At 38.4% G+C, this 26,908-nt stretch overlaps 1 protein-coding gene across 4 annotated transcripts in view; it reads left to right on the top strand.

The window, feature by feature from the left end:
- The first annotated feature begins 3,527 nt into the window (after positions 1-3,527).
- EPM2A (EPM2A glucan phosphatase, laforin) overlaps positions 3,528-26,908 on the top strand; it is a 100,414-nt gene continuing 77,033 nt past the window's right edge. Inside the window, exon 1 of one of the 4 annotated variants that reach the window (XM_054558270.2) lies at positions 3,528-3,681. Coding sequence is in view for 2 of the 4 variants with exons in the window: in XM_024248163.3 (XP_024103931.1) it covers positions 4,179-4,479 (301 nt within the window). In the remaining 2 variants the exon portion in view is untranslated. Of the gene's footprint in view, positions 3,770-4,124; positions 4,480-26,908 lie in introns of those variants that run through there. The other 3 variants (XM_063725044.1, XM_024248163.3, XM_009242347.4) reach the window with 3 other exon arrangements.

Genomic DNA, 26,908 nt, shown 5'->3' with positions numbered 1-26,908 from the left:
GGGGGCTAGAGGAGGGATAGCATTAGGAGAAATACGTAACGTAGATGACGGGTTGATGGGTGCAGCAAACCACTATGGCAGGTGTATACCTATGTAACAAACCTGCACGTTCTGCACATGTATCCCAGAACTTAAAGTAGAATAATTTTTTTAAAAAGTACTTATCAGGTTTGCCCTGCCAACAGTCTCCATTCTCTATTTAAGTGTAAATGAGTAAGCTCTGCTTTCAGCTAGCCTCTTCCCTTTTTCTCAAAGTCTTTGAAAGTTCCTTTGGGAGTTTCAAATCTTCCCTTCCAGCCACCATTCTTTTATTCCTAAGGGTTGAGTTATCATGCTCTCACTCTGTTTGGGAAGGGTATTAACCAGCCTGCCATTCAGGTTACTCAGAGACCTAGGAAGATCTTTTTACAGCTGAAGGAAGCTCTAAACCAGTGTCTCTAACCTTGAGGTCCAGCCACCTGGCTTGGCACTCTACTTTCCCCAGGCAAAGTCATTTTAGGTCATTGCCTAGGAAAACCCAGGCTTGAATGACCTGTTGAGTAGAGGTTTTCAAAGGAGAAGTGAAGGGGAGGAGGTGTAGATTTTACAATGAAGGAAGTGTGTGACGGAAAGGGCAGGTCAATGTCTTCTGAAAGGGCATACGCTTCATTGTAATCTCATGCTTGTAGCATTCCTAAAAGTTAATATTTTAATAATGTAAATTGCAAAGAAAGAAGAATGACAAAACAGGCCGGTGGTGATGCACTGAAGATGCAAAACTTCTCTACGGTGGGATGGATGGGAATTGGAATTATTGGAATCGACTGGAGACAAGACATTTTTATATGTATCAAAAAAAGACATTAATTTTTACAATAGTTGAGGAATGTAGTGGGATTTGGGGGCAAAGCCTTAGTTTAGTTTATATCCTTCTATTGTTCTAGATTCCCAAAGGGGTTTCTAACCCACGGGAACCCCAACTTATGAGGTAGCCTAAGCCATACTTTTTCAATCCAGAAAAAAGTTAGCTGTAACATGCAAAAGTTTTTAAGCTGTAGTCAAACTCTCTCTGAAAGGGTTTTCTTTTATTGCTAAAAAATTGCATAGTATATGTGACACATTTAACTTTTAGGTATGTTCTGTTGAGTAATAAACTAATACTTATAACAGTCCCTGAACTATGTGGATAAAATATGGTTTACATCAGTGAACGTGTATATACATATAAAATACTATAAGGAAAGATTTATGATAACTCAGCAACTAGTGAAAGATTGCTTCAGAAAGCATAAATCTCCCAAGATTGAACTAATAGCTTTCCCTGAGGGGGCTTCAAAAGAATTTACATTTGAATTGGATCTTGAAACTCTACGTTTGAATTTATCACCCATTCCTCAGGAAAGTTTATAGTTATATATAAGATAGCATTATAAAAATGAAATTCAATGACAACAAATCGTTTTGTTCTTTTAAAAATTATTATCAGAATTATGTTACTCTACTGGACTGATTCTTGCTCTAAATTTAGCTTGTCCCCACAGCATCAAGAATCTGACCTCAAATGGATTTCATAAATAATACCTTTTAATAAATATCATGATTCTTCGAAATGTAAAAAGAAATCTCATATGGAGGACCCAACAAGGAAAAAGATGTAAAACTAACACAATTTAAAAACTGGTAAAATTCTTCACCTTGGCTTCTTAAATCTGTTTCTATTGCCAACACATAGGTATAAAAAGGCATACGAATGATAATTTCCAAGAACCTGCAGCCAAATCCTCTCCAAATGCTAAGATATATGTGTCTTTACAGAGTCATTGATCTGTTTAGACTGCCACTCATGATTTCATCTGTTCTTTAGTTCCTAAGGATGAAGTTAGTTACAAGAAATAATGATAGGAATTTAATTTTTTTTAAATTAAGAGCTGACAGAGAATAACATCTAAATGTGCTAGAATTTATATGCATTCTGAAACATTTTCCTTATCAGAATTTATATCTGTATGTATATCTATAAGCTGAATGCACGCCTTTTAGCCCCTGGCTCTGCCCCTTCCTTGCTGTGGGCTGTTCATTGGACCCTTTTGTGCTGGAGTATCCTCACATCTAAAAATGGGGATAACAACTGTAGTTACTTATAGGATTGGTGAGAGACTTAAATAAGATGAGTACGAAAACCATGTGCCTGGCCCATAATATAGGCTCAATGGATATTATCATGGTTAATACTTATACATCCAAATGATTGACCGTCAAAATATGACCAAGGCCTTGACACATGTCCCTTAAGCCCTATTTTGGTCTCGTTCTCCTTTCCAGTTGCATTTTACTTACTACACAGTGCAGCTATCCAATTTATACCTTATTTAAATCCTTGCCATAAAATAAGCTATTACATATTTTGTTTAGGGGCTTAAGAGGGTTACTTCTTCCAATGGTTAAAATTATTTCAACCTCTTTATGATAAGAGAAGAGTAAAGGAAACAATGTCCGTTGAACAAAGATATTGTTTAATTTTTCTGCTACTGTTTCATCTACAGAATGGGCAGAACTCACTCTGGAAGAGCTGGTGGGAATAATGCCATTCGGGAAGCACACAACATGGGCAGCACAGTGGAGCACAAGAAAGTCCGGAGCTGTTAGCTCCCGGGTCCTGAAGGAATGAGAACTTTCACTGGAGTCTGGATTCCACTGTAGACAAAATCCTCTCTGCATCGCCAAATGACTCTTATTTTCCTAAACTTACTCTAAGAATATCTTTTAACAGCAATTTGAATAAACCGACTCACATGCCACTGTGATTTAATGTCTGATTTGCTGCCGAATCAGCTGTGTTTGGCCAGCCCTTCTGTCTTCACATTTTTCATAGTGTTTATCCTTAAGCTTAGCAACCAACCAAACTTCGAGTGGAATATCAACATTCAAAAGTAAAATGTATTATTAGTTTTCTAATTGTTCCACAAGAGATTGAGTTTGTGTAGTTTACATTTTTGCACTTTCTATTTTACTTATATCCTCAACGCATGAAATTTTGGCCTGTTCCCCTTTTTCACGAACTTCCAAATACTGGTAAAAATGCCTTTGTGTGTCTTTAATTCACATAACAGATTTGTGTTATGTTAAATGTTAGTGAATATATAAACGTAAGAATACAAGAATAATTTTGTTAAAGAATCAAAAAGTACCAGGACATTCCTTTGTCTTATGGCAGTGACAAATTGAAGTTCCCCACCAAGATATACGTATTTTGGATTTGGGCCAGACAGCTAAAAAACCTGTTTCAACTTAAAACCCAAAAAGGTTTTAAGTTGAAAAAATAGTGCTGACTTTTACTGAAAGTAAATTTTAAAGTTTTTTTTTTAATTTACTCCATTAAAAAATGCATACATCTGGACAGAGCGAGACTGTCTCAAAAAAAAAAAAGGCATACATTTATAGTCACAGAATGTTTTTGTTTTGACCTTGAAAAGTACTTGAAAGTATTTACTCCAGACTTACTTTACACACACTAAAAATACAGTTTTTGAAAAAAGAAAGTGATGTGGCTTTTCAGACAAGGGAATGGTATGTAATGTTTTGCATCAGCTCCGGGTCTTGCGTGATCTCCACCAATCAGAGATCCTTTAGAGCTGGTAGGGTCTAGAAAGATCATTATTTTACACCCTCATTTTACAGACAAAGAACCTGGGACCTGCTAGAGTAAGTGACTTGGTTCAGATAGGGAGCGCTCCAGAGACCGGGTCCAAGATCTTCCCCCGTTTCACAATTAGAAGGCGGCTGTCTAGAGGTCATTCCCTTCCTTATGATCCTCATAAAGTTAATTTCCAGTCTCTTGGAGAGAGGACTGGACGATCGCCTGGCTTAGAAGTTTTCCTCCCTCCCCGAACCCCGTTTTCTCTTCCATTTCTTCCGCTGGCGTGTCCCCAGCGCCCACAGGTGGAAATCAACCGCCCGCGGGGCTGCGGGGCACAAAGAGGCGGCTGGCGGCTCCGCTGACCCCTTCCCGCCGGCCTGGACGAAGCCTGGGCTCGGGAGCCGCGTGATGCATCCCAAAGAAGGCGCAGAACGGCACGTGTTCTCCCCGGTGCCCGGGGCTCCCCCACCGCCGCCCAATCGCTGCGGCCGCCTCGTGCTCGGGCCGCGCCTGCCGGCCGCGGGGACTCCGTGCCCGGGGATTCGCGCCGCCGCCGCCAGCCATGCGCTTCCGCTTCGGGGTGGTGGTGCCGCCCGCCGTGGCCGGCGCCCGGCCGGAGCTGCTGGTGGTGGGGTCGCGGCCCGAGCTGGGGCATTGGGAGCCGCGCGGTGCCGTACGCCTGAGGCCGGCCGGCACCGCGGCGGGCGCCGGGGCGCTGGCGCTGCAGGAGCCCGGCCTGTGGCTCGGGGAGGTGGAGCTGGCGGCCGAGGAGGCGGCGCAGGACGGGGCGGAGCCGGGCCGCGTGGACATGTTCTGGTACAAGTTCCTGAAGCGGGAGCCGGGAGGAGAGCTCTCCTGGGAAGGTATTGCCAGCAGACGCCTGCCCCCGGCGCAGAGCGACAGCTCCGGCCCGCACCCCCAACCGGGGCCTCGGCCTCGGCCTCGGCCTCAAGCAGGCCCCGCAGGCCCCGGCGGCGCGCGTCCCGGGCTTTTTGCCCGCGTCCCTGCGCAGTCCCCGGGCGACCTGAGCTGACCCTGCTCTGCCGGCCACACTGTCGCCGCCAGCCGCGCCTCCGGCTTCCTACTGGTTCCCTAGACCCGTATAGCGCTCCTGGCCGCCTTCCCGCCCACTCGGTTGCCTGCCCCTCGCACCTGGTTTCCGCACACCCAGTCCTCAGCTTCTTTCCAACCGCGCCTGCGTCACGGGCCAGTGTCCTTCGTCTCCTGGCCTGGGCCCCCTTGGCCCTCCGAGTGCCCCTCGCCCTCCGAGTCCCCACTTCCCTTGGCTGCCCGGCCGCGCGCGGCTGATGGCTTCAACAGCCCAACTCCGCCTTAGTTGGGTTTTGTGTCCTCATTTTCCTGCTCTAATTCACTAAAAAAACCCCAAAACGATCCAGCCAACGAAACTAGCATTTTCGCTAATCCTAGACAGCAACGTGCTACTTAGTTTTTTTTTTTCTTAGATATTGAGAATAAACTAATGGAAAGACGTTGAATGTTTCCCTTCTTGGATATTTTTTCTTTTTTAATCCCAGATATATGACAATTGAGACATGACCTAATTTCTTAAAATACTAAAACAATACATGCTGGTTGTAAAATAATAATAAAGAAATGTACATAGTGAAAACTTACAGTGTTTCCTCCACACATCTTAAGCACACTGCTTGTACACATATATGTATGTGATATATGCATATACTTTTTTTTACAAAAATTGCATAGTAATTCTGAATTTTTGCTTTTCTTGCCTAACAATATGTTAGGGACATCTTTCACTGTCACTACATGTAGATATATATTTTACATGTAGATATATATTTTAAATGGCAACAAATTATTCTGCATCTACCGATGTGCGTTTAGGTTCTTTTCAGTTTTCCTCTGTCGTAAACAGTAGTGGCTTAATTGAAATTCCTTTTACAGGTATCTTTGAACATTCCGAGAGTGTTTCTGCAGAGTGGATTCAAAGAAGTGAAATTATTAGGTCAAAATGCAGTCATTTTTTTTTTAACACTTCATTAAAGACTGCTAAATTATGCCCTAAAAGGGTGATAACTAATGTCGGCTCCCGCCAACAGTGTCTGAATTGAGACAGCCCCTTTCTTTAAAGGAAATGTGCAAGGTTGTAGACTGGAGTGGGTGTGACTCAATAGTTGAAGTCAATTAAATGAATGTCTCTTTAGAAGTTTATATGGAAAAAAAAAATGGGCCATTTAGCCTGTAATGATGTAGAAACAAAGAATCAGTAAAGAAGATTAGAGTGGAATGTGTTTATATATTATCCTTGTTCTCCTTTTGTACCTCACTGGGCTTATGGTCTGGTAGCATTTATTGGTCTGTTATTTTACCATGACAGAATTGAAAGATACCCTCTTCAGTTTATCCTTTCTTTACAGAATATTACTATTATTCATAGTATTGTAGAATTATTTTTTAAATAAAATAATATATGATAATTGTAATAAAAATGCAAATGGTGTGAAACAAAGATCTTCCCTTTCCCTAGTTCTTTTCTTTAGCTTTTCTGATAGTCCTCCTTATGCTGTTAATAGTTTGCTTATGTTGCTATTTCTTAAGGTATCATAAACTTTTGTTTTAAATTTTTCTAATAGTTACCATATAAGTTATATATAATTTTAAAAGTTAAAATTAGGCAATAGATATTGACACCTACTGGATGCCCATAAAATTAACCATCACACCTGTTATGAAATATGAGGAATTTAGCTCAAGTTCATTCCCTGTCTTCCCTGCTGATATTTTTTTACTATTATTTTCAGTTTTTTTTGATAAATATTTTTCTTTACCATCCAAGCAGGAATTATTTTCAGTTTTGTATTAAAAATTGACTGTTGACTTTCTAGGAAGTTACTCCTATAAGAGAGGATAAGAAAAATATTACACATTTCTTCCTGTCTCACTTTGGTTTATTATGACTTTTACATTATCAAGTTTTATATAATTTATATTCTATTTTCTAATTGTTACAGTGCCTTCTTGTTTAAGGTAAATAGCCTGATTCTAAACATCGTAAATTAACAGAGAGCTTTATGAGAAGCAGGGTGGCCAAGTGTTTAAGAGCAAGGATTCTGGAGCCAGATTGCCTGGGCTCACCAACCAGTGTGGGATTTGAGGCGTGTCACCTCAGCTCACAATGAAAGGACCAAGCTGCCTAATAAATGAACTGTATTTTGTAGAATAGGATATATATTAAGAACTTAGAAGAGGACATATGGTAAATGTTAAATAAGGGCTAGTTATTATTTTTTACTATGATTATTAGGAAACCACGCAGTGCAATTAGGCTCGTAAACAAGGAAATAAAATTTTGTGACATGCAAACTGTACCACTTCAAGGAAAAATTCTCTTTTCTTCACTATAAATCATGTTCAGATTTTACTTAAAATGGTACTAGAATTTGTTTTACTTCATATTTGGACTGTAATGTTCTTCTACAACTTATTTAAAAATTTGTTATTAATTTTTTTGACAGAAGAGTTAAACCGGTTCTCACAATGTCCTAGCTTAATTGCACTACTTGATGAATGCATATTGCTTATTTCTTGGAAATAGAATTTTTTCCTTGAAGAATTAGGATTCCTGTTCTAATTTTCACTTTTCACTAATATATGGCTTTCTGATATATATATATGTGTTTCTGATATATGTATTAGTTTTATATAAAGTATTGACTATTGACTTTCTATTATATAGAAAGTTCATTCTTATAATCTTGTTATGCAGGAAGTTACTCCTATATGAGAGGATAAGAAAAATAGCTTACTTACACATTCCTCTCCCTTCCTTACTTTGGCATACACACACACACACACACACACACACACACACACACACACACACACACACACACACACACATCTTAGCTGTAAACCTGAGACTTTAAAGAAAACAATCGAACTCATATGTTAGTTGCACTGTTTTAAATGGTATATCTTCCTCTTTCTTAAAAACCTTAATCATTTCTTTGGATAATTTTCCAGAAGTGGTAAAATCAGAGAGAAAATATCTGAGTCCTCAAATTCCTAAAATGTCTTTATTTGGCTTTCCCACTTGATTGATCATTTGGTACAATATTCTGGTCTTAAAATAATTTTTCCTTTGAAGACTTTGCCTCAGTAATTTCTAGCTGATAATTATCAGCTGTCGCTGATAATTCTGATGTCAAACTAAGCCCATTCCTGTTAGCAGTCTGTTTTATCACTTGGCACTTGGTTGGCTCTTTAAATTCCAGGAATTGTTTCCTTCAACTCAGGGAAATTTTCTATGATTTCTTTCTCTTTTTTTTTGTTGTTCATTAAAAAAATTTCTTCTAAAAAATGACATACATGTGCAGAATGTGCAGTTTTGTTACATAAGTATTGTACATGTGCCATGGTGGTTTGCTGCACCTATTGACCCGTTCTCTAAGTTCCCTCCCCTCAACCCCCACCCACCAACAGGCCCTGGTGTGTGATGTTCCCCTCTCTGTGTCCATGTGTTCTCTATGTTCAGCTCCCACTTATGAGTGAGAACATGCGGTGTTTGGTTTTCTGTTCCTGTGTTCTCATTAGTCATTGGGCACTTAGGCTGGTTCCATATCTTTGCAACTGTGAATTTTGCTGCTATAAACATACATGTGTTCTGTAGTCAATTGTTTTTTCAGGATGGCTTTTTTATTCTATTGATTTTTCTCCAGCATCTGGTAGTCCTTGGATATCCATTCATTTTTATGAATGAAGGATATGCTGATCAGTAGGGGTAGCTGTGCTGGTTTTCTGTTGAAGTTGTTATGTTTACTGAAAACCTCCTCTAAATGGGAGAACACTCATGGAATACTGTGTAATTTGGCAGATTTTGTGAAGGATAAAATTCCGCTCAGGGTGTGTGGCTGGGGAGCCAGTAGGCTTAAGATCGTTATCGTTGGCAAAGTAAAAAGAACTTTATCATGAGATGAGATCATTTAGTATATTTTATTGTTGAATGGAGTTTCCTTTTTCTTTACCTGTAGGTCTGTTGGGTGGGTCTGTAGACATCACAGGATTTGTTTCACCCAGTCTCCAGCTCCTATACCCACACTAGGGTCCTTTCCAGGAAACCCTTTCCCTACTGTGTTTAGAGCATGCTTATTCCATGTTGGTGATGGGAAGGGGTTGAAGGAGGCAGGTGGGAAACCTTTCTTTCAACTCCTCTCCAGGCTGACATGTGTTTGTTAGGTTTCCTCTTTCATGTTGCTTTTCTAGAAGACCTCCGTAACTACCTACTGATTCTTTCTCGTAACATCTGTTCATTTTTCTTGTATCACTTATTACAGTCTAAAAATCACATTAACTATGCTGGATTGGAGTCTTTAATTGCAAGTGATAGAAACTGAATGTGAACCAGTCTAAAAATAATTTTAAAAAATCAGTTCATGTAACCAAACTGAAAGAAGCATGGAGTACAGCCTCTCTCTCCTCACTTGCTTTCTAGCTCTCACTCTCTCGTTCTCAGATTTGCTTTTCTCAGGTCTTGGCTTTATTTTCTCAAGATAATTGACTCTATCAAGCTAGGCTTTCCCACAAGAAGCTCAGGACTATATGCCTAAATTGGATGTCACGTGCAGTGTCACACTGTATTCTCTTGGCTTTTCCCTTAAGGCAACAAGATGGCTGCTGCAGCTCTGTTCATCACATTTGCATTTAGTGGAATAAGGGAGAAGGAAGAGTGGAAGAGTCATCCTTAGGTATTTCCTATAATCTAGGAAGCAGAAGTTCACCAGAATACCTCCACACTCCCACTTTGTTTTATGTTTAGAATTGGCCAGAACTATTGTGTTTGACTACCTCTGCTGCAGCAGAGACTGGGTGTATTAGTCAGTTCTTGCATTGCTATAAAGAAGTACCTGAGATTGGGTAATTTATAATGATAAGAGGTTTAATTGGCTCATGGTTTTGCAAGCTGTACAGGAGACATGGCTGGGGAGGCCTCAGGAAACTAACAAGTATGGCAGAAGATGAAGGGGAAGCAGGGACGATTGGCATGGCTGGAGCAGGAGGAAGAGAGAAAGAGGGGGAAGTGCTACACACTTTTAAACAACTAGATCCCATGAGAACCTACTCACTATCATCATGAGAATAGCAAGGGGGAAGTCCACCCCCATGATTTAATCACCTTCCACCAGGCCCTTCCTCCAACATTAGGAATTACAATTCAGACATGAGATTTGGGCAGGGACACAAATCTAAACCATATCATTCCACCTCCGGCCCCTCCCAAATATCATGTCCTCACACTGTAAAATACAATCTTTTCTTCTCAACAGTCCCCCAAAGTCTCAGCTTATTTCAGCATTAACTCAGAAGTTCACAGTCCAAAGTCTCATCTGAGACAAGGCAAGTCGCTTTTGGCTAGGAGCCTGTAAAATCAAAACCACTTAATTACTTCCAAGTTACAATGGGGGTACAGACATTGGCTAAGTACTCCCATTCCAAAAGGGAGATGTTAGTCAAAACAAAGGGGTTATAGGCCCCACGCAAGTCCAAAACCTAGCAGAGCAGCCATAAAATCTTAAAGTTCCAAAATAATCTCTTTTGACTCCATGTCTCACACCCAGGTAACATTGATGCGAGGGGTGGGCTTTCAAGGCCATGGGCATCTCTGCCCCTGTGGCTTTGCAGGGTGCAGCCCCCATGGCTGCTTTCATGAGCTGGTATTGAGTGCCTGTGGCTTTTCCAGGCCCATGGTGCAAGCTGTTGATGAATCTACCATTGTGGTGTCTAGAGGACAGTGGCCTTCTTTTCATAGCTCCAGTAGGCAGTGCCCCAGTGGGAACTCTGTTTGGGGGTTCCAACTCAACATTTCCCCTGTGCACTGCCTTAGTAGAGGTTCTCACTGAGGGCTCTGCTGCTGCAGCAGACTTCTGCCTGGATATCTAGGTATTTCCAAATATCCTCTGAAATCTAGGTGGAGGCTCCCAAGCCTAAACTGTTGCCCTCTGTGCACTAGCTGGCTTAACATCACATGGAAGCTTCCGAGGATTATGGCTTGCACCCTCTGGAGCAGTGGACTGAGACATATCTGGGACCCTTTTAACCAAGGCTGGAGGTGGAGAAGCTGGGATTCAGGGAGCAGTGTCCTGAGGTTGCACAGGGTAGTGAGGCCCTGGGCCTATGAAACTTTTTGCCTCCTAGGCCTCCAGGCTTGTGGTGAGAGGGGCTGCTATGGAGGTCTCTGAAATGCCTTCCAGGCCTTTTCTACACTGTGTTAGCTATTAATATACAACTCCTCTTTACTTATGCAAGTTTCTACAGCTGGCTTGAATTCCCTAAAAATGGGTTTTTCTTTTCTACCACATGGCAAGGCTGCAAATTTTCCAAGCTTTTATGCTCTGCTTCCCTTTTAAGTATAAGTTCCAGTTTCAGATCATCTCTTTGCTCATAAATATGTGCATATGCTGTTAGAAGCAGCCAGACCACATCTTGAATGCCTTGCTGCTTAGAAATTTCTTCCACCAGATACCCTAAATCATCTTTCTCAAGTTCAGATTTCCACAAATCTCTAGAGCAGGAGCACAATGCTGCCAGTCTCTTTGCTAAAGCACAACATGAGTGACTACTGTAGTTCCCAGTAAGTTCCTTATCTCCATCTGAGACCACCTCAGCCTGGACTTCACTGTCCATATCAGTATCAGCATTTTGGTCACAACCATTCAACAAGTCTCCAGGAAGTTCCAAACTTTCCTTCATCCTCCTGCTTCCTCTGAGTCCTCCAAACTGTCCCAACCTCTGCCCAACACCCAGTTCTAAAGCTGCTTCCATATTTTAAGGTATCTTTATAGTAATGCACCTCTTCCCAGAAACAGTTTTCTGTATTAGTCAGTTCTTGCATTACTATAAAGAATGACCTAAGACTGAGTGATTTATAAAGAAAAGAAGTTTAATTGGCTCATGATTCTCCAGGCTGTACAGGAAGCATGGCTTGGGAGGTCCAGGAAACTTACAAACATGGCAGAAGGCAAAGGGGAAGCAGGCACGTCCTACATGGCTGGAGCAGGAGGAATAGAGAGAAGGGGGAAGTGCTACACACTTTTAAACAACCAGATCTCATGAGAACTCACTTTCACAAGAACAGCAAGGAAGAAGTCTGCCCCCGTGATTCAGTCGTCTCTCACCAGGCCCCTCCTTCAACATTGGGGATTACTGTTCAGACATGAGATTTGGGTGGGGACAAAAATCCAAACCATATCACTGGGAAAGTGCTTTATTTAAGCCAGCATATTCCTTCTCTGAAAAAAATTAGGGTATTGATTACCAAGAAGAATGAGTAGAGTAGATTTTAGGTAGGCAGCTAACAATGCATGCTACAGTTTAAAACAAAAGATATGTACAACATTTATTTGTGTATTTATTGGTTTTTATCTACTACCAGATTGTGAACTCTGTGAGTGTAGGGACTATGTGTATTTTATTCATTCTTTTATATCCTGCAATTGTAGTTGATACATAGTAGTAGCTGCTCAATAAATATTGGTTTGATGAATAGAGCACGGAACAGAAAGAGATGGAGGTTTTTTTTTTTTATCATGGGCTAATTACTTCTTAGGTGCTTTCAATTAAATTACCCTTTGTCCTCACAACAACACTGCAAGGCAGATATTCATTTCTCTGTTATATAAATAAGAAGATTGAGACTTTCTTCTAGGTCTAATCTGCTGTGAATCCCATCCAGTGAAATTTTATTTTCAGATACTGTATTTCTCATCTCTAGAAGTTCCATTCAGTATTCTTGTGCATCTTTTTCTTTTGTTCTCATTTAGTTTATGTTTTTCTTTAAATTCATGACCATGTTGAAGATATAGCCAGAGTCTTTATCTTCTCGTTTCCTTATATATGTAATATTTGGGTGTGGTTTCTATTGACTAATTTTTCTAACAGTTATTGATAGTATTTGACTACTTCTTTCCATGCCTTTTTGAGTAACCATAGCTGAGCTTTATTTGTGGATTATTTTAAGGTATGATAAATTATATTACATGTATTTTTAAGAATAAACTGTTTAGAATAATTTTAGATTTACAGAAAAGTTGCAAAGATAGTACAGAGAGTTCTTATATACTCTTTACCCAGTTTCCTCTGTTGTTAATATTTTATATTAGTATGACACTTGTGAGAATTAAGGAACCAATATTGATACATGATTATTAACTAGGATCCAGATTTCATTCATATTTCATTATTTTTACTTAACATACTTTTTCTCTTCCAAAACCTTATCTGTATGACCACATTACATTTATTATTTATGACTGTGATAGTTTCTCAGACTTTATGTATTTCTGCAATGACCTTAAAAGTTTTGAATAGTATTCATCAGGTATTTTGCAGAAATTTGCTCAATTGGGATTTTTCTGGTGTTTTTTTCTCATCATTAGACTTGGATTATGGGTTTTTGGGAAGACCATCGAAGAAAAGTGCCTTCCTTATTACATCATATCAAGGATCTATACTATTAACATGACTTACTACCGTTTGTGATGACTTTAATCATGTAGTTGAAGTCATATTTGTTAGTTTTCTCTGCTGTAAAAGTTGTGTTTTCCCCATATTTCCATACTGTAGTCTTTCAGAAGAAGTCACTGTGCAGGGCTCACGTTTAAAAAGTGAGAAGTTATGTTCTGCCTGCTTGAGGGCAGAATATCTACGTTAATTTTCTGGAATGTATTTATATGGAGGATTTGTCTCTTCTCCCTCATTTATTTACCTATTCAATTATTTATATATATATGAATTCACAGATATTATTTTATACTTTGGTTTAAATATCTTACTACTTTATTTTCTTGTTCAGTTTATTTCAGGTTTGGCCATTGAGAACTCTTTCAGTGACTTCTCTTCTGTGTCTCTTTGACATCCCCCCATCTTTGTGTGTGTGATTTTTAGTTTGTTTTTGAGCACTTCCTTACTTTCTGGCACTACAAGGTGCTCTGAGATCATCTTGTATGTTTCCTTCCTCCACACTAAAATTGGACATTTCTCCAAGGAGCTCTGTTTGATTTTATTTTAGAATGGTATTAGAAATCAAGATCTGGGCAGTGAGTGTGCCTCTTCCTTCTGGGATATTGTTGCTTGTAGGCCTTCTTAGCTGGCAAAACAAAGAAATATACGTTTATATTAATTATGTATATATATGGGAAATATATTCTTTGTAATATAAAGTTCTGTGGATTTTGATAATGCACAGTGTCATGTATTCATTATGATAGTCTCATTTAGACTACTTTCACCTCCCTAGAAACTCCTCTTTTGTCTATTCAACCCTTCCCACTCCTCAAACCCTTGGCAACCACTGATCTGTTTACCATCTCCATAGTTTTGCCTTTCCACAGTGTCAAGTAATTAGAATTGTACAGTGTGTAGCCTTTTCAGACTGGCTTCTGTCACTTAACAATATGTTTAATATCTATCTATGTTTTTTTCTGTAGCTGTAATTTCTTTTTATTGCTGAATGATATTCCATTATATGTATGTTCCACATTTTGTTTATTTGCCTATTGAAAGACATCTTGATTGCTTCCAGGTTTGGGTGATTATGAATAAACATTGGTGTGCAGATTTTTGTGTAGGTATGAATTTTTATATCAGTGGGTAGATATCTAGGAGTCGGTTTGCTGAATCATATGATAAGACTACTCAGCATTGTAAGAAACTGCCAAACCACCTTTTAGAGTGGCCTAGTATTTTTCATTTCCACTGGCATAGAATGAGAGTTCCTGTTCCACATTTTCATCAGCGTCGATGTTGTTAGTGTTTTGGATTTTAACTACTGTAATAGGTGCATAGTGGTATCTCATTGTTTAGATGTGCAATTCTGTAATAAATGATATTGAGCATTGTTTTATATACTTATTTGCCATCTGTATATATTCTTTGGGTGTCTGTTCAGATCTTTTCATTTTTAAATTCATGAGTTTTAAGAGTTCTGTGTATATTTTGGATACAAGTCTTTGAGAGATGGGTGATTTGCAAATATTTTCTCTCAGTGTGTGACTTATTTTTTATTGTAGCAGTGTTCATTGCAAAACAAAACTATTAATAAAATCCAACAACTTTTTTTTTCTTTCATGGATTATGCTTTTGGTATTGAATAAAAAAACTCTTCTCCAAATCCAAGGGCATCTAGTTTTTCTTCTATGTTATTTTTGGAAGTTTTTACATATGTATATATTTATAAGCCATTTTCTGTTAATTTTTATGTTTTATATAAGGTCTGTGGCTAGGTTCTTTTTGCTCCCCATATGGACATCCACTTGTTCCAGCACCATTTGTTGAAAATAATGTCCATTATTTTTTAAATTGTCTTTATTAGAAACCACCTGACTTTATTTGCATATGTCCATTTCTGTGCTCTCTATTCAGTTCTATATGTCTGTTTTTTTTGAAACCAGTATCACTCTCTGTTCATTACTGTAGGTTTATACTAATCTTGAAATAGTGTAGTGTGAATCTTCCAACTTTGTTCTTGTTCTTCAAAATTGTGTTGGCTCTTCTTGGTCATTTGCTTTTCCAAATACTTTTTAGATTCAGTTGTTGACTTGTACAAAATAGCTTGCTATGATTTTGTGTTGAAGCTATAGATCGAGTTCAGAAGAACTGACATCTTAACAATATTGAGTTTTCCAACTTATGAACATAGAGTATTTCTCCAGTTTTGTTAGATTTATAGATAAGGGTTTTTGGTGTGCTATTTTAAATAGTATATTTAGTTTTTCTTAAACAATTAAATTTCGGTTGTTCTTTGCTGATATCTAGGAAATAAATTAACTTTTGTATCTATTGATTTTTGTTTGCATGCTGGCCATTGTAATTTCCATTGTTTCATAGAGTTGGGATTAGTTTCTGACAGTTAAGTTACTTGTGGATTAGCTTGTTCTATGTGAGGTTCCTCTTGAAGGTTTACAAAGGCAGGTCTCTAGGAAGGTTGGTGCAGCCCCACTATTAAGCAATGAACTCTGGGTTCTTTACTGAATGCCTCATGTATTCAGTGACCCAAGATTTCCTCACTCTGTCTAGTGGAGACTAAAATGTTTCCCAGTTCTGTGTAAGCTCTGCAAGTTGTCTGGCTTACAATTTTCAGAAATTTTTCGTTTCTTGCCATTTGTTCTTCGTATGACTCTGTCAGAGTTTACCTTATGCATCCACAGATTGACATGCAGCCAAAGAATCTAGGAAACTTTTATGCAGATTTATGGACTTCTTTGTCTGCATAGCTTTCTCATCTCTGGTATTTAACTCTCACTTTGTTCTCCCCAAATGTGAGAGAAAGCCCTGCATCCCTATGTCATGGTTTGGAAACGCCCTGAAGTCAGAAATCCATGGCATTTATATCATTCATCTTGTTTGTTTTCTTCTCTTAGAGATTATAGTCCTGTACTGCCCTTTATTCAACATTCAAAAACAATTATTCTATGAATTTTGCCATTTCTCTAGTTGTTCTTATTGTAGGCAGGAACAGAAATCTCTACTGATTTTTAAAAATTTTGCAGGCATATATTTGTCCAGCATATTCTTAAATTTTTTGCAAAATAATAAGTCCTGATTTTGTTATTTAACTTATTTCTAATTTTTTTTGTATACTTGTGTATTTTTGTGTTCTGTGTGTATGTATATGTGTATAGTCTAAACTATATCTTTCTTGTGAAATTAGATTATTTGTTTTGGAACTCTCTTCCTTCATGCTGAAAATCCTTAACTCTAATTATAATGTGCCATTAGATTGACATGTCCCCACTCAGTGATACTCTGGATGAGGTTTTATATTCTTAGATTTTAATGGCCATAAATTCAGCCTTCAAATTATCACTATTTTTTTACTCCACTCTTTCATTTGCCCTGCACAAACTGTAATTTACCGTCATTTCATATTACCTTTGTGCTACAACGTTTATGTTAGAGCATATTTGATATATAAAAATTTTGAATCCTTAAATAATCTATTATAATTTAAGAAGATTAAATAAACCAACATGAAATTTTATGTCTTTAAAATAACACATTTGTTTGCGAAGGCAGCCATAATCAAGTACCGCACCGCTGGGTAGTTTAAATAACAGAAATTTATGGTTCCACAGATCTGAAGCCTAAAGGCCCAAAATGAAGGTGCTGTCAGAGTTGGTTTCTTATGAAAGCTGTGAGGTAATTATCTGTTCCAGGCCTCTTTCTTTGGTTTATAGATGGCTATCTTCTCCCTGCCTCTTAACACCCATCTTCTCTTTTTGTGTCTCTGTGCCCAAATTTCTTCTTATAAAGGCACTAATCATATTGGACTGGGGCCACCCCTAATTACCTCATTTTAACTTTATTACCACTGTAAACACCCTATCTTCAAATAAGATCACATTCTGAGGATCTAGGAGTTAGGACTTTTATATGAATTTTGGGGGACACAGCTCAACCCGTAACAGAGTAAATCTTTTCTAATATTTCATTCACCAAATTATTCTAACATTTCAGGTGTTATGATTTAGTATTCCCTTCCATACCACATCACCTCTACTAGGCAGGACATGGAAATTTGGCAAGTAAATTTTAATATCCCATATACAAACTCTGAGCTCTGGAACTTAATAGGGAGAAGTTCTTTGTATTTGTGTAGGATGTGTGGTATCTTTGTATTATCAGTAAGAAGAGAATTGAGAGAAAATGCCAACAAAACTGGGAGGTGAGTAGAGACTCTGTTTATTCCAACTGGTCCTTTTCCTTGACATTTCTATTAATTCCCCCATCCTTCTTTTCCAAAAGAATATTCATTTAATGTGTTGTTTCAGCCAAAATGATTCAGAGTTTTTGAGAACATTATCAGGAAATACATTCAAATCCAGATGAAAAGTCTTTTCCCTTACTCTTGGATCAAACCGGTCTTCTACAAATCCAAAATAAAATTGTGCCAGACTAGAATAATCCAGGTGTATAAATTGCTACAGTTTCTCATTCTGTCTTCCCCCGTATCTGATCTTCCATCATTTGCCAGGGTTAATGAGAGCTGAAATGATATTACTTGTTACTTTTAGATGATTTGTTCATGTTCCATACCATAGAAGCAGAATGGATGTTCTAATATTAGGGGAAATTAAAGAAAGTACTGTTGCATGCTCACAGGTTAGAAAAGACAAAAGTTATGAACTTTTCCCCCCAAAAGGTACTAAAGCAACTACGATGTTATGAAGTGTTGTTTGGTGACCTACCAGAAACAAAATAATAGTTTGGATGAAGTACAATCTTAAACCAGTATAACATATTTTATGATGTCTAGAGAAATAATAGGCATCTGATAGGGATTTTTTATTTGTGTAAAAGTAATGCTCATGTGTTTGAGATGTGAGAGTGAATGTGTTTGAGATGTGTGAATGAATTGTGAATGAGGGAGAGTGAATGCTCATGCGTTTGAGTTGTGAGAATGAGTTGTGCTTGCAGAAAGCCAGTAAACAGATAGTTCAGTGAGATAAGAGCTGTCTTAGGAGATTGCATCTTTTTCTGAAAGAGCTAGGGTAAGGCTGACAGGTCAAGATTGACTGTCTGGGCCTCCACCAGGTGTGAGAAGTCTTAGTACCATTGTTGGTCCCAGGACTTCTGTTCCAGTAAGCTCATTAAAATGTTTTATTTTTCCAACACCATCACCAATTTGAGTTTCTGGAATATCTTCTAAGTTTTTATCTGGAATATCTTCTAAGTTTTTTGCTCTGATGCTGGCATCCTGGGCAAAATCCAGATAGCTCAGGCCTGTAGTGCAGCCAGTACATACAGGGTTGAGAAGCCCAACAGTTTCAATTTCATGATCTTTATGTTTTTAAATGGTAAATTGTAATGCCACATGAATGTAGCATTTTATCCTGAATTTTAGCTAACTAAAACTTGAGATAATTAAGGGAACGATTTTTTTTCTTTTTTATTTGACAGGGTCTGGCTCTGTCACCCAGGCTGGAGTACAGTGGCATACTCTTGGCTCACTGCAGCCTCCACCTCCCAGGCTCAAGCCATCCTCCTACGTCAGCTTCCCAAGTAGCTGAAACCACAGGCATGTTTCACCATGGCCAGCTAATTTTTGTATTTTTTAGTAGAAATGAGGTTTCGCCATGTTGCCCAGGCTGGTCTCGAACTCCTGAAGCACAAGTGATCCACCTGCCTAGGTGACCCAAAGTAATGGGATTACAGGTGTGAGCCACTGCACCTGGTCAGGTTATTATACAATTATTGTCTTTTAAACCTTAGTCATAACTGTTTCTATGAGCAAAGAGAAATTTTACCATAGTTTCATCTATTACCAACATTTCTCAACATTATATTTGTAGATTTTATGAACTCTGTATGTTTGGAAGAAGTTAGCATAACATTTACATTCATGCCTTTTGCCATAAAATACCAAAATATTACCATCTCTATTGTTTGGAGTCAGCAAAAGTCTATCTGTTTGATGAATATGACAATCAGTACTTGGCAGAATTCCAGAACTGGAACAATCTGGAGCCCCACATATGGAAAACAATATTTGGGGGTCACACTGTTAGTTCCATCATCTTCGATTTAGAACTATCTTTAATTTCACCTATGGACTTCTGAGGTAAAAATAATTCTGAATTTTGTACAAAAAGACATTGGTTTAAAGTGTTGCTTTAACACTTAACTAGTTCAGAATAATTATGAGGAAGAATTTACTTAATGTATATGAGTATTGCTGGTAAATGGAAGTAAAACTATTTTATATAAAAATATTGACAATATTTCATCATTGGTTTGTGTTTCTTAGTTTTGACAATGTCTCATGTTTTCTCTACAATGAAGAAGTATCCCATAAAAGAAATACTTATTTAAAAAGTTCTTTACTCCAGAGCTGTGTATGCTTTTTTACACAGACTTCAGTCTTTACTTAATGTGGTTAGAAGTTTGAATCTGAAATTTTAGCTTGATAATGTTGTCTTTTTATTGTGGTTGAAGAAGTTTTGTTATCTCTTAGAGGGGTGTACTTAGAATCCATTAGTGAATCAATCTAACTAGAGATGAGAAATGTTGAGATATGATCCAAATGAAACATAAAAAAACACTAAAAACTCTTCTAGGTATTCTGGTAATACAAAAATGTGTTAACTTTATTAAACCTCAAGTTTTAGTATTGTTTAAATCGTTATTTTGGTATTAACCACTGAGAAGAGATCTCTATTACTTTTGCACCTTCAATTAGGAAAACTAAAACCCTAGCAAATCAGAATCAGTATTTGATTCACTTATTCAACTCATTGAAGAACTTGGAAGCTCAGTTATACACCTGGAATTGTGATAGGTACTGGGATACCAAGATGAAAAATGTACAGCCCTTGAGGTTAAGAGATATTTTTAGTTGAGGGGAAAAAATGTTTATTGTCAAGTAAGGACTAAAGCAGAAGTCTGAAACCTGTATGCAATGTTGTGGAAGAAGTTCATCTGGGTGGGGATTCAGGAGGGAGGAAGGGGTTGGGAAGACTTTATAGTAGGGATAGTATTTTGAACTTGGTATTTAATGAAACATAGGATCTTCTCTCATTTATTTTTGTATTGCAATTATGGGAATAAATACAACAACAAAGCTGTTTTTAAAAATCTGATCTGAATCCAAGAAGAAATGAGTGCTCAGGCTTTATCCTCCATGTCAGGGAGACAGGAGAAAGGCTGATTTTATAAAATGACAAGGAAAGAGCCAAAGTTGGAGGGTTTCAAAGGTGTTTAAACTTTTTGTGGTGGGGCTCCCTGGGTGTGTGGTGGTGATGTGGGGAGAGCTGCATGAACACATTTTGGGGTGAAGGAATCCTGAGTGAGAAGACTGCCACAGCTGTGAGGAGGGTGGGAATGGCGGCTGCAGGAAGCTGTGGGGTGGCCACCCTGGGGTGGGGGTAGGGTCTTCTTTCTTGAGGCCTGGAGGATGTGAGCAGGGATCACCTCTCTTGCTGAATGGCTTACCTCGAGCAGTCCTACTGATATTTTTTCTTTTCTGTCAAACATAAAACATCAGACAACTTTCTAGTAAATTTTCTAGGCACACCAATGATGCCCTGTCCTGGAATGCATTAGGATCACCTTGGGAGCTTTTTAAATCACAGATCTGCAGAATCTTCATGGGTGGATCCTGGGAATTCATATTTTTTATAACAGCTTGCTGAGCTATAATTCACGTACCATAGAATTCATCCATTTAAAGTGTATAGTTCAGTGGTTTTTAGGACACTTAGCCTTCTGTCCCTATGGATTCTGCGTCTGTGGATTCAACCAATCTAATATTCAGGAAAAAATTCTACAAAATTCTAAAAAGCAAAACTTGAATTTGCTGTCTGCCGAGTGTTATGTTGATTCCACACGAGTGGAGTGATGTGCCGGCATTGCATTAGGTATTTGATAGTATAAGTAACCTAGAGATGATTTAAAGCAGTGGTCCCTAACCTTTCTGGCACCAGGGACCAGTTGTGTGGAAGATAATCTTTCCATGGACTGGGGAGGTGGGGATGGTTGTGGGATGATTCAAGCACATTACATTTATTGTGTACCTTGTTTCTATTATTATTCCATTGTAATATGTAATGAAATAATTATACAACTCACCATAATGTAGAATCAGTGGGAGTCCTAAGCTTGCTTTCCTGCAATTAGATGGTCCCATCTGTGGGTTGGAGAAGACAGTGACAGATCATCAGGCATTAGCTTCTCATAAGAAGCCCGCAACCTAGATGTCTCCCTGTCTCCCAAGTGCAGTTCACAATAGGGTTTGCACTCCTATGAGAATCTACTGTGCTGCTGATCTGACAGGAGGCAGAGTTCAGCCCGTAATGTGAGTGATGGGGAGCAGCTGTAAATACAGATGAAGCTTTGCTCACTCACTCGCCCGCTTACCTCCTGCTGTGTGACCTGGTTCCTAAGGGAGGAAGTTGGCCAGAGGTTGGGACGCCTGATTTAAAGTACAACATATCCTCAAATAACATCTTTCATTCAATGTTGTTTCATTACAATGTTAATGAGAAAAAGATCACTTCCTACCAGGGCCCCTGTCTGCGGAGTCTGCATGTTCTTCCTTTGTTTGTGTGGGTTCTCTCCAGGTCCTTTGTTTTCCTCCCACATCTCAAAGCTGTCCCTGTGCGGTTCTTTGGCATGTCTATATGGTCCCAGTCAGAGTGAGTGTACATGTGTATGAGTGCCTTGCCATAGAAGGGTGTCCTGTCTAGGGTGGGTGCCTGTCTAGCACTTGCAGGAATGAAATCTGGCCACCCTTGATCCTGAACTGGAATAATTGGGTTGGTAAATGAATGAAGAAATGAATACAAATTATTGTCAAACAAAAATCTGTAAAGTATATGATAATCATACAAATGCTTGATAACAAATAATATGCTACCAAAGTGCTCAGTGAGCCTCCCTGTTTGTGAGCGTTTTAGAACTGAGTGGTGGCAGGAGGTGCTCATTTTTCACTTTGCAAACATTTGTTCCTTGATATAACCACCACTATTACCACAGTCACTCACTGACTCACCACTAATTGGTTAAATAATTTTCTTACTTGTTGATGTGGTTTGGCTGTGTCCCCACCCAAATCTCACCTTGAATTCCCACATGTTATGGGAGGGACCCAGTGAGAGGTAACTGAATCAGGAGGGCAGGTCTTTCTTGTGCTGTTCTCGTGATAGTGAGTAAGTCTCATGAGATCTGATGGCTTTAGAAGGTGGAGTTTCCCTGCACAAGCTCTCTCTCTCTTTGCCTGCTATTATCCATGTAAGATGTGACTTGCCTCTCCTTGCCTTCTGCCATGATTGTGAGGCTTCCCCAGCCACGATTGTGAGGCTTCCCCAGCCACATGGAACTGTAAGTCCAATTAAACCTCTTTCTTTTGTAAATTGCCTGTCTCAGGTATGTCTCTATCAGCATTGTGAAAATGGACTAATACACTTGTCTTTATTCATCTTTCTTAAATATGTGTATAGCTCACATTTATTTCAGTGTTTAATATGAGAAGTGTTTGTGGTATTTATTGAGAAGTTTGGTGATGTTTTTATGATCAGAAATATGCCATAGAAACTCCACCCTTATTTATATCACTTCACTATGGTTGTAAAATTGATTTGTTATACATCATTTCACTTAAAGTCACAGTTTCCAAGAACCTATCTACCATGTTAACTGAGGGCTTACTGCATACAGGAGGATGTGTGTATGTTATATGCAAATATTATGCCATTTAATATCTGAGACTTGAGCATCTTCAGATTTTGGTATCAGCCGGCGGTCCTGGGACCAATCACTCACGGGAACTGAGAGACAACTCTACATTCACAAAATGTTATGTAACTATCAACACTTATTCTTATGACATTTTTGCCATTCCAAAAAGAAACTCTATACTCATTACCAGTCAATCTTTATTCCTCCCTTCCCTATCCTCAGGCAAACACTAATGTACTTTCTGTCTCTAGGGCTTTGCCTGTTCTGGATATTTCATAGAAATATGTGGCCCTTTGTAACTGGCTGCTTTCACTAATGTTAATGTTTTTGAGGTTTGTACGTGTTGTAGCATGTCTCAGTTCTTCATTAACCCTTATTGCTGAGTAATATTCCATTGTATGGGTGTGTCACATTTTCTTTATTCACTCACCAGTTGATGGAGGTAAAAGCTGTTTTCACTTTTAAAATAATGGTGCTGTGAACATTTGCATACAAGTTTTTGTGTGAACATATGTTTTTACTTGTATTGGATATGTACCCAGAAGTGGAACTGGTATGTACCCAGAAGTGGAATATGGTAACTCTATGTTTAACTTTTTGAGGAAATTCCAAACTGTTTTCCAAGGTGACTGCACTATTTTCCACTCAACAGCAGTGTATGAGAGTTTGTTTTTCCACATTCTTGTTACTTTGTGTATTTTTAATTTTAGCCATTGTAGAGGGTGTGACATGGGGTCTTATTGTGGTTTTGATTTCCCTAATGACTAATGATGTTGAGTATCTTTTCAGGTACTTATTGGCTGTATGTCAATATGGAAGATACACACATATGTATCTTCTATACACACATATGTATATGTATCTTCTTTGGAGAAATGTCTATTCAAATCCTCTGCCCATTTTCAGTGGGCTTATTTGCCTTTTCATTGCTGTGTTGAAAGAGTCCAGGTTTTTAAAATAATCACCTCAGATGACATTGTTCCAGATAATCCTCAGATGGGCAATAGGAAACCACAAAATAAGCAGTCAATGCACCTAACTTGGACAGGACACTGAAGCGTTTAGTGTGAAATGCATGCATTAGTTTTGTACAGTGCTTTACTTCATTGTAACAGGTAAATAAATCCCAGACTCAGGAAAAGATGTACTAACACATCTGCTACAAGAGGGAGCTTTAAAAATTCGTGGAAAATGGAATTAAAAGATAAAAATAAAAAACACAAACTTTATTTCTCAATGTAACTTCCATCACAGTCAAGACACTTTTTAAGCAATGATACCAGCTATTAGTCTATCCCTAAAGAACTGAGGGTTTTAGAAATTAAACCATGTCAATGCAGTCTTTTTTGTTTTTACGTTATTAACTGAAGAAAAATTGGTGCCCTTTACAGATTTGTTGAGATTAGGAAACAAGAAGAAGTCAGAAAGAGCCAAGCCAAATCAGGACAGTAAGGTGGATGCCTAATGATTCCCCATAGAAACTTTAACAAAATTGCCCTTGTTTGATGAGATGAATGAGTAGGAGCATAGTCATGGTGGAGAAAAACTCTCTGGTGAAGCTTTTCCAGGCATTTTTCTGCTAAAGCTTTGGCCAGTGTTCTCAAAACACTCATAATAAGCAGATGCTATCATTTTTTTGCTTTCCAGAAAGTCAATAGGAAAAATGCCTTGAGAATCTCCAAAACTGTTGTCATGATACCTTCTCTTGACCATCAACTTGTGGTTTGATTGGGCCACTTTGACTTCTCAGTAGCCATTGTTTTGCTTGTGCTTTGTCTTCAGGGTCATACTGGTAAAGTCGCGTTTCATCTCCTGTTATAATTCTTCAAAGCAGTGCGTCAGGAGCTTGATCTTATTTGTTTAAAATTTTCATTGAAAGCCCTGCTCTTGTCTGCAGCTGATCTGGGTGCAATGATTTTGGCACCCATTGAATGGAAAGTTTGTTCAACTTTAATTTTTAAGCTAGAAATTGTGTAAGCTGACCCAGCTGTTGTTTCTGCTGTTAATTATTGGTCCTCTTCCTATCAAGAAGAATTTTTCTTTGTAGATTGGTGTGGATGGTCTGTTGCTGCAGGCTTCATCTTCAACATCGTCTCACCCCTTCTTAAAATGAATTATCTATCGTAAAATGCTGATTTCATTGGGGCTTTGTCTCCATAAACTTTTGATGCTTTTTGTAAACCATCAATGATTTCACCATTCTTCCAACTGAACTTCACCATAAATTTGATGTGTGTTCTTGCTTCAGTTTTAAGCAGAATTCATGTTGCTCTAAAGGGGCTCTTTTCAAACTGATGCCTTATTCTTCTTAGTTCCTTAAACTAGACCTTGTTGAGATATGTTATAACAAGTTAGTATAAGTTTATTTTAGTTCCAAAAAATTTTGAAACCTATGCATAGTTTTTCCACAGTATGCATTTTCTGTGAACTTTTTGAGGACCCGCTCATGTTTCGCACTGGAAATTTTTTTTTGAGGAAAAATGCATTTTAAAGTCCTTGAAAATTATTAAGCTCTATTAGTCCAATGAAAACTGATATGAAATTTTTCTAAAAGACATTTGATTTAATGGAATTATCTGTTAGGTATATTTATCCTTCCTTTGCCAACTCTAATATTATCATTTATCTGCACACTACTCTTAGATTTAGGTGCTCTTTGAGCTCTTTCATGAGATCATTTCTTATCTCAAGCTAAATTCTTTCTCTGGAGGACCTCATCTAATCCTAGGATGTTGTATCTCTAGCTGTAATCTCTCTTCTGGGCTCCAGACCTGTATATCCTTTTGTCTACAAGACTTTTACATCTGGGAGTCCTATAAGTAGTTTAAATTCAATATATTCAAACCTCAACTCATTATCAATCTCTGTAAAGATCCTTTTTCTGTGTTCTTGATTTAAAGACACTGCAGCTCAGTCATTCAAGTGTGTGGAAACATAGAACTTTTGTAGGCTGGGATGTCTGTATTACAAGCTCCTGTGGTATAATGAGTATTTCTTCAGCCACATCCTTTAAATTTTAATTTAATAGTTCTGGGATTGGCCAGGGAATACAAACTTTATAATTTCCCCAGGTGCTTTTGATAATCAACTGGTTTGGAAGACCACTGTTAGAGACTCTGCAGTTGAAATATTTCAATCCCCCAATCCTTTTTTTTTAATTATACTTTAAGTTTTAGGGTGCTTGTGCACAATGTGCAGGTTTGTTACATATGTATACATGTGCCATGTTGGTGTGCTGCACCCGTTAACTTGTCATTTAACATTAGGTATATCTCCTAATGCTATCCCTCCCCCCTCCCCCCACCCCACAACAGGCCCCGGTGTGTGATGTTCCCTTTCCTGTGTCCATGTGTTCTCATTGTTCAGTTCCCACCTATGAGTGAGAACATGCGGTGTTTGGTTTTTTGTCCTTGTGATAGTTTGCTCAGAATGATGGTTTCCAGCTTCATCCATGTCACTACAAAGGACATGAACTCATCATTTTTTGTGGCTGCATAGTATTCCATGGTGTATATGTGCCACATTTTCTTAATCCAGTCTATCATTGTTGGACATTTGGGTTGGTTCCAGGTCTTTGCTATTGTAAATAGTGCCACAGTAAACTTACGTGTGCATGTGTCTTTATAGCAGCATGATTTATAATCCTTTGGGTATATACTCAGTAATGGGATGGCTGGGTCAAATGGTATTTCTAGTTCTGGATCCCTGAGGAATCGCCACACTGACTTCCACAATGGTTGAACTAGTTTACAGTCCCACCAACAGTGTAAAAGTGTTCCTATTTGTCTACATCCTCTCCAGCACCTGTTGTTTCCTGAGTTTTTAGTGATCGCCGTTCTAACTGGTGTGAGATGGTATCTCATTGTGGTTTTGATTTGCATTTCTCTGATGGCCAGTGATGATGAGCATTTTTTCATGTGTTTTTTGGCTGCATAAATGTCTTCTTTTGAGAAGTGTCTGTTGATATCCTTTGTCTACTTGTTGATGGGGTTGTTTGTTTTTTTCTTGTAAATTTGTTTGAGTTCTTTATAGATTCTGGATATTAGCCCTTTGTCAGATGAGTAGATTGCAAAAATTTTCTCC

This window comes from Pongo abelii, chromosome 5, assembly GCF_028885655.2.
Source record: "Pongo abelii isolate AG06213 chromosome 5, NHGRI_mPonAbe1-v2.0_pri, whole genome shotgun sequence".
NCBI classification, from domain to species: Eukaryota; Metazoa; Chordata; class Mammalia; order Primates; family Hominidae; genus Pongo; species Pongo abelii.
This window is presented reverse-complemented; position numbering and strand designations above follow the sequence as displayed.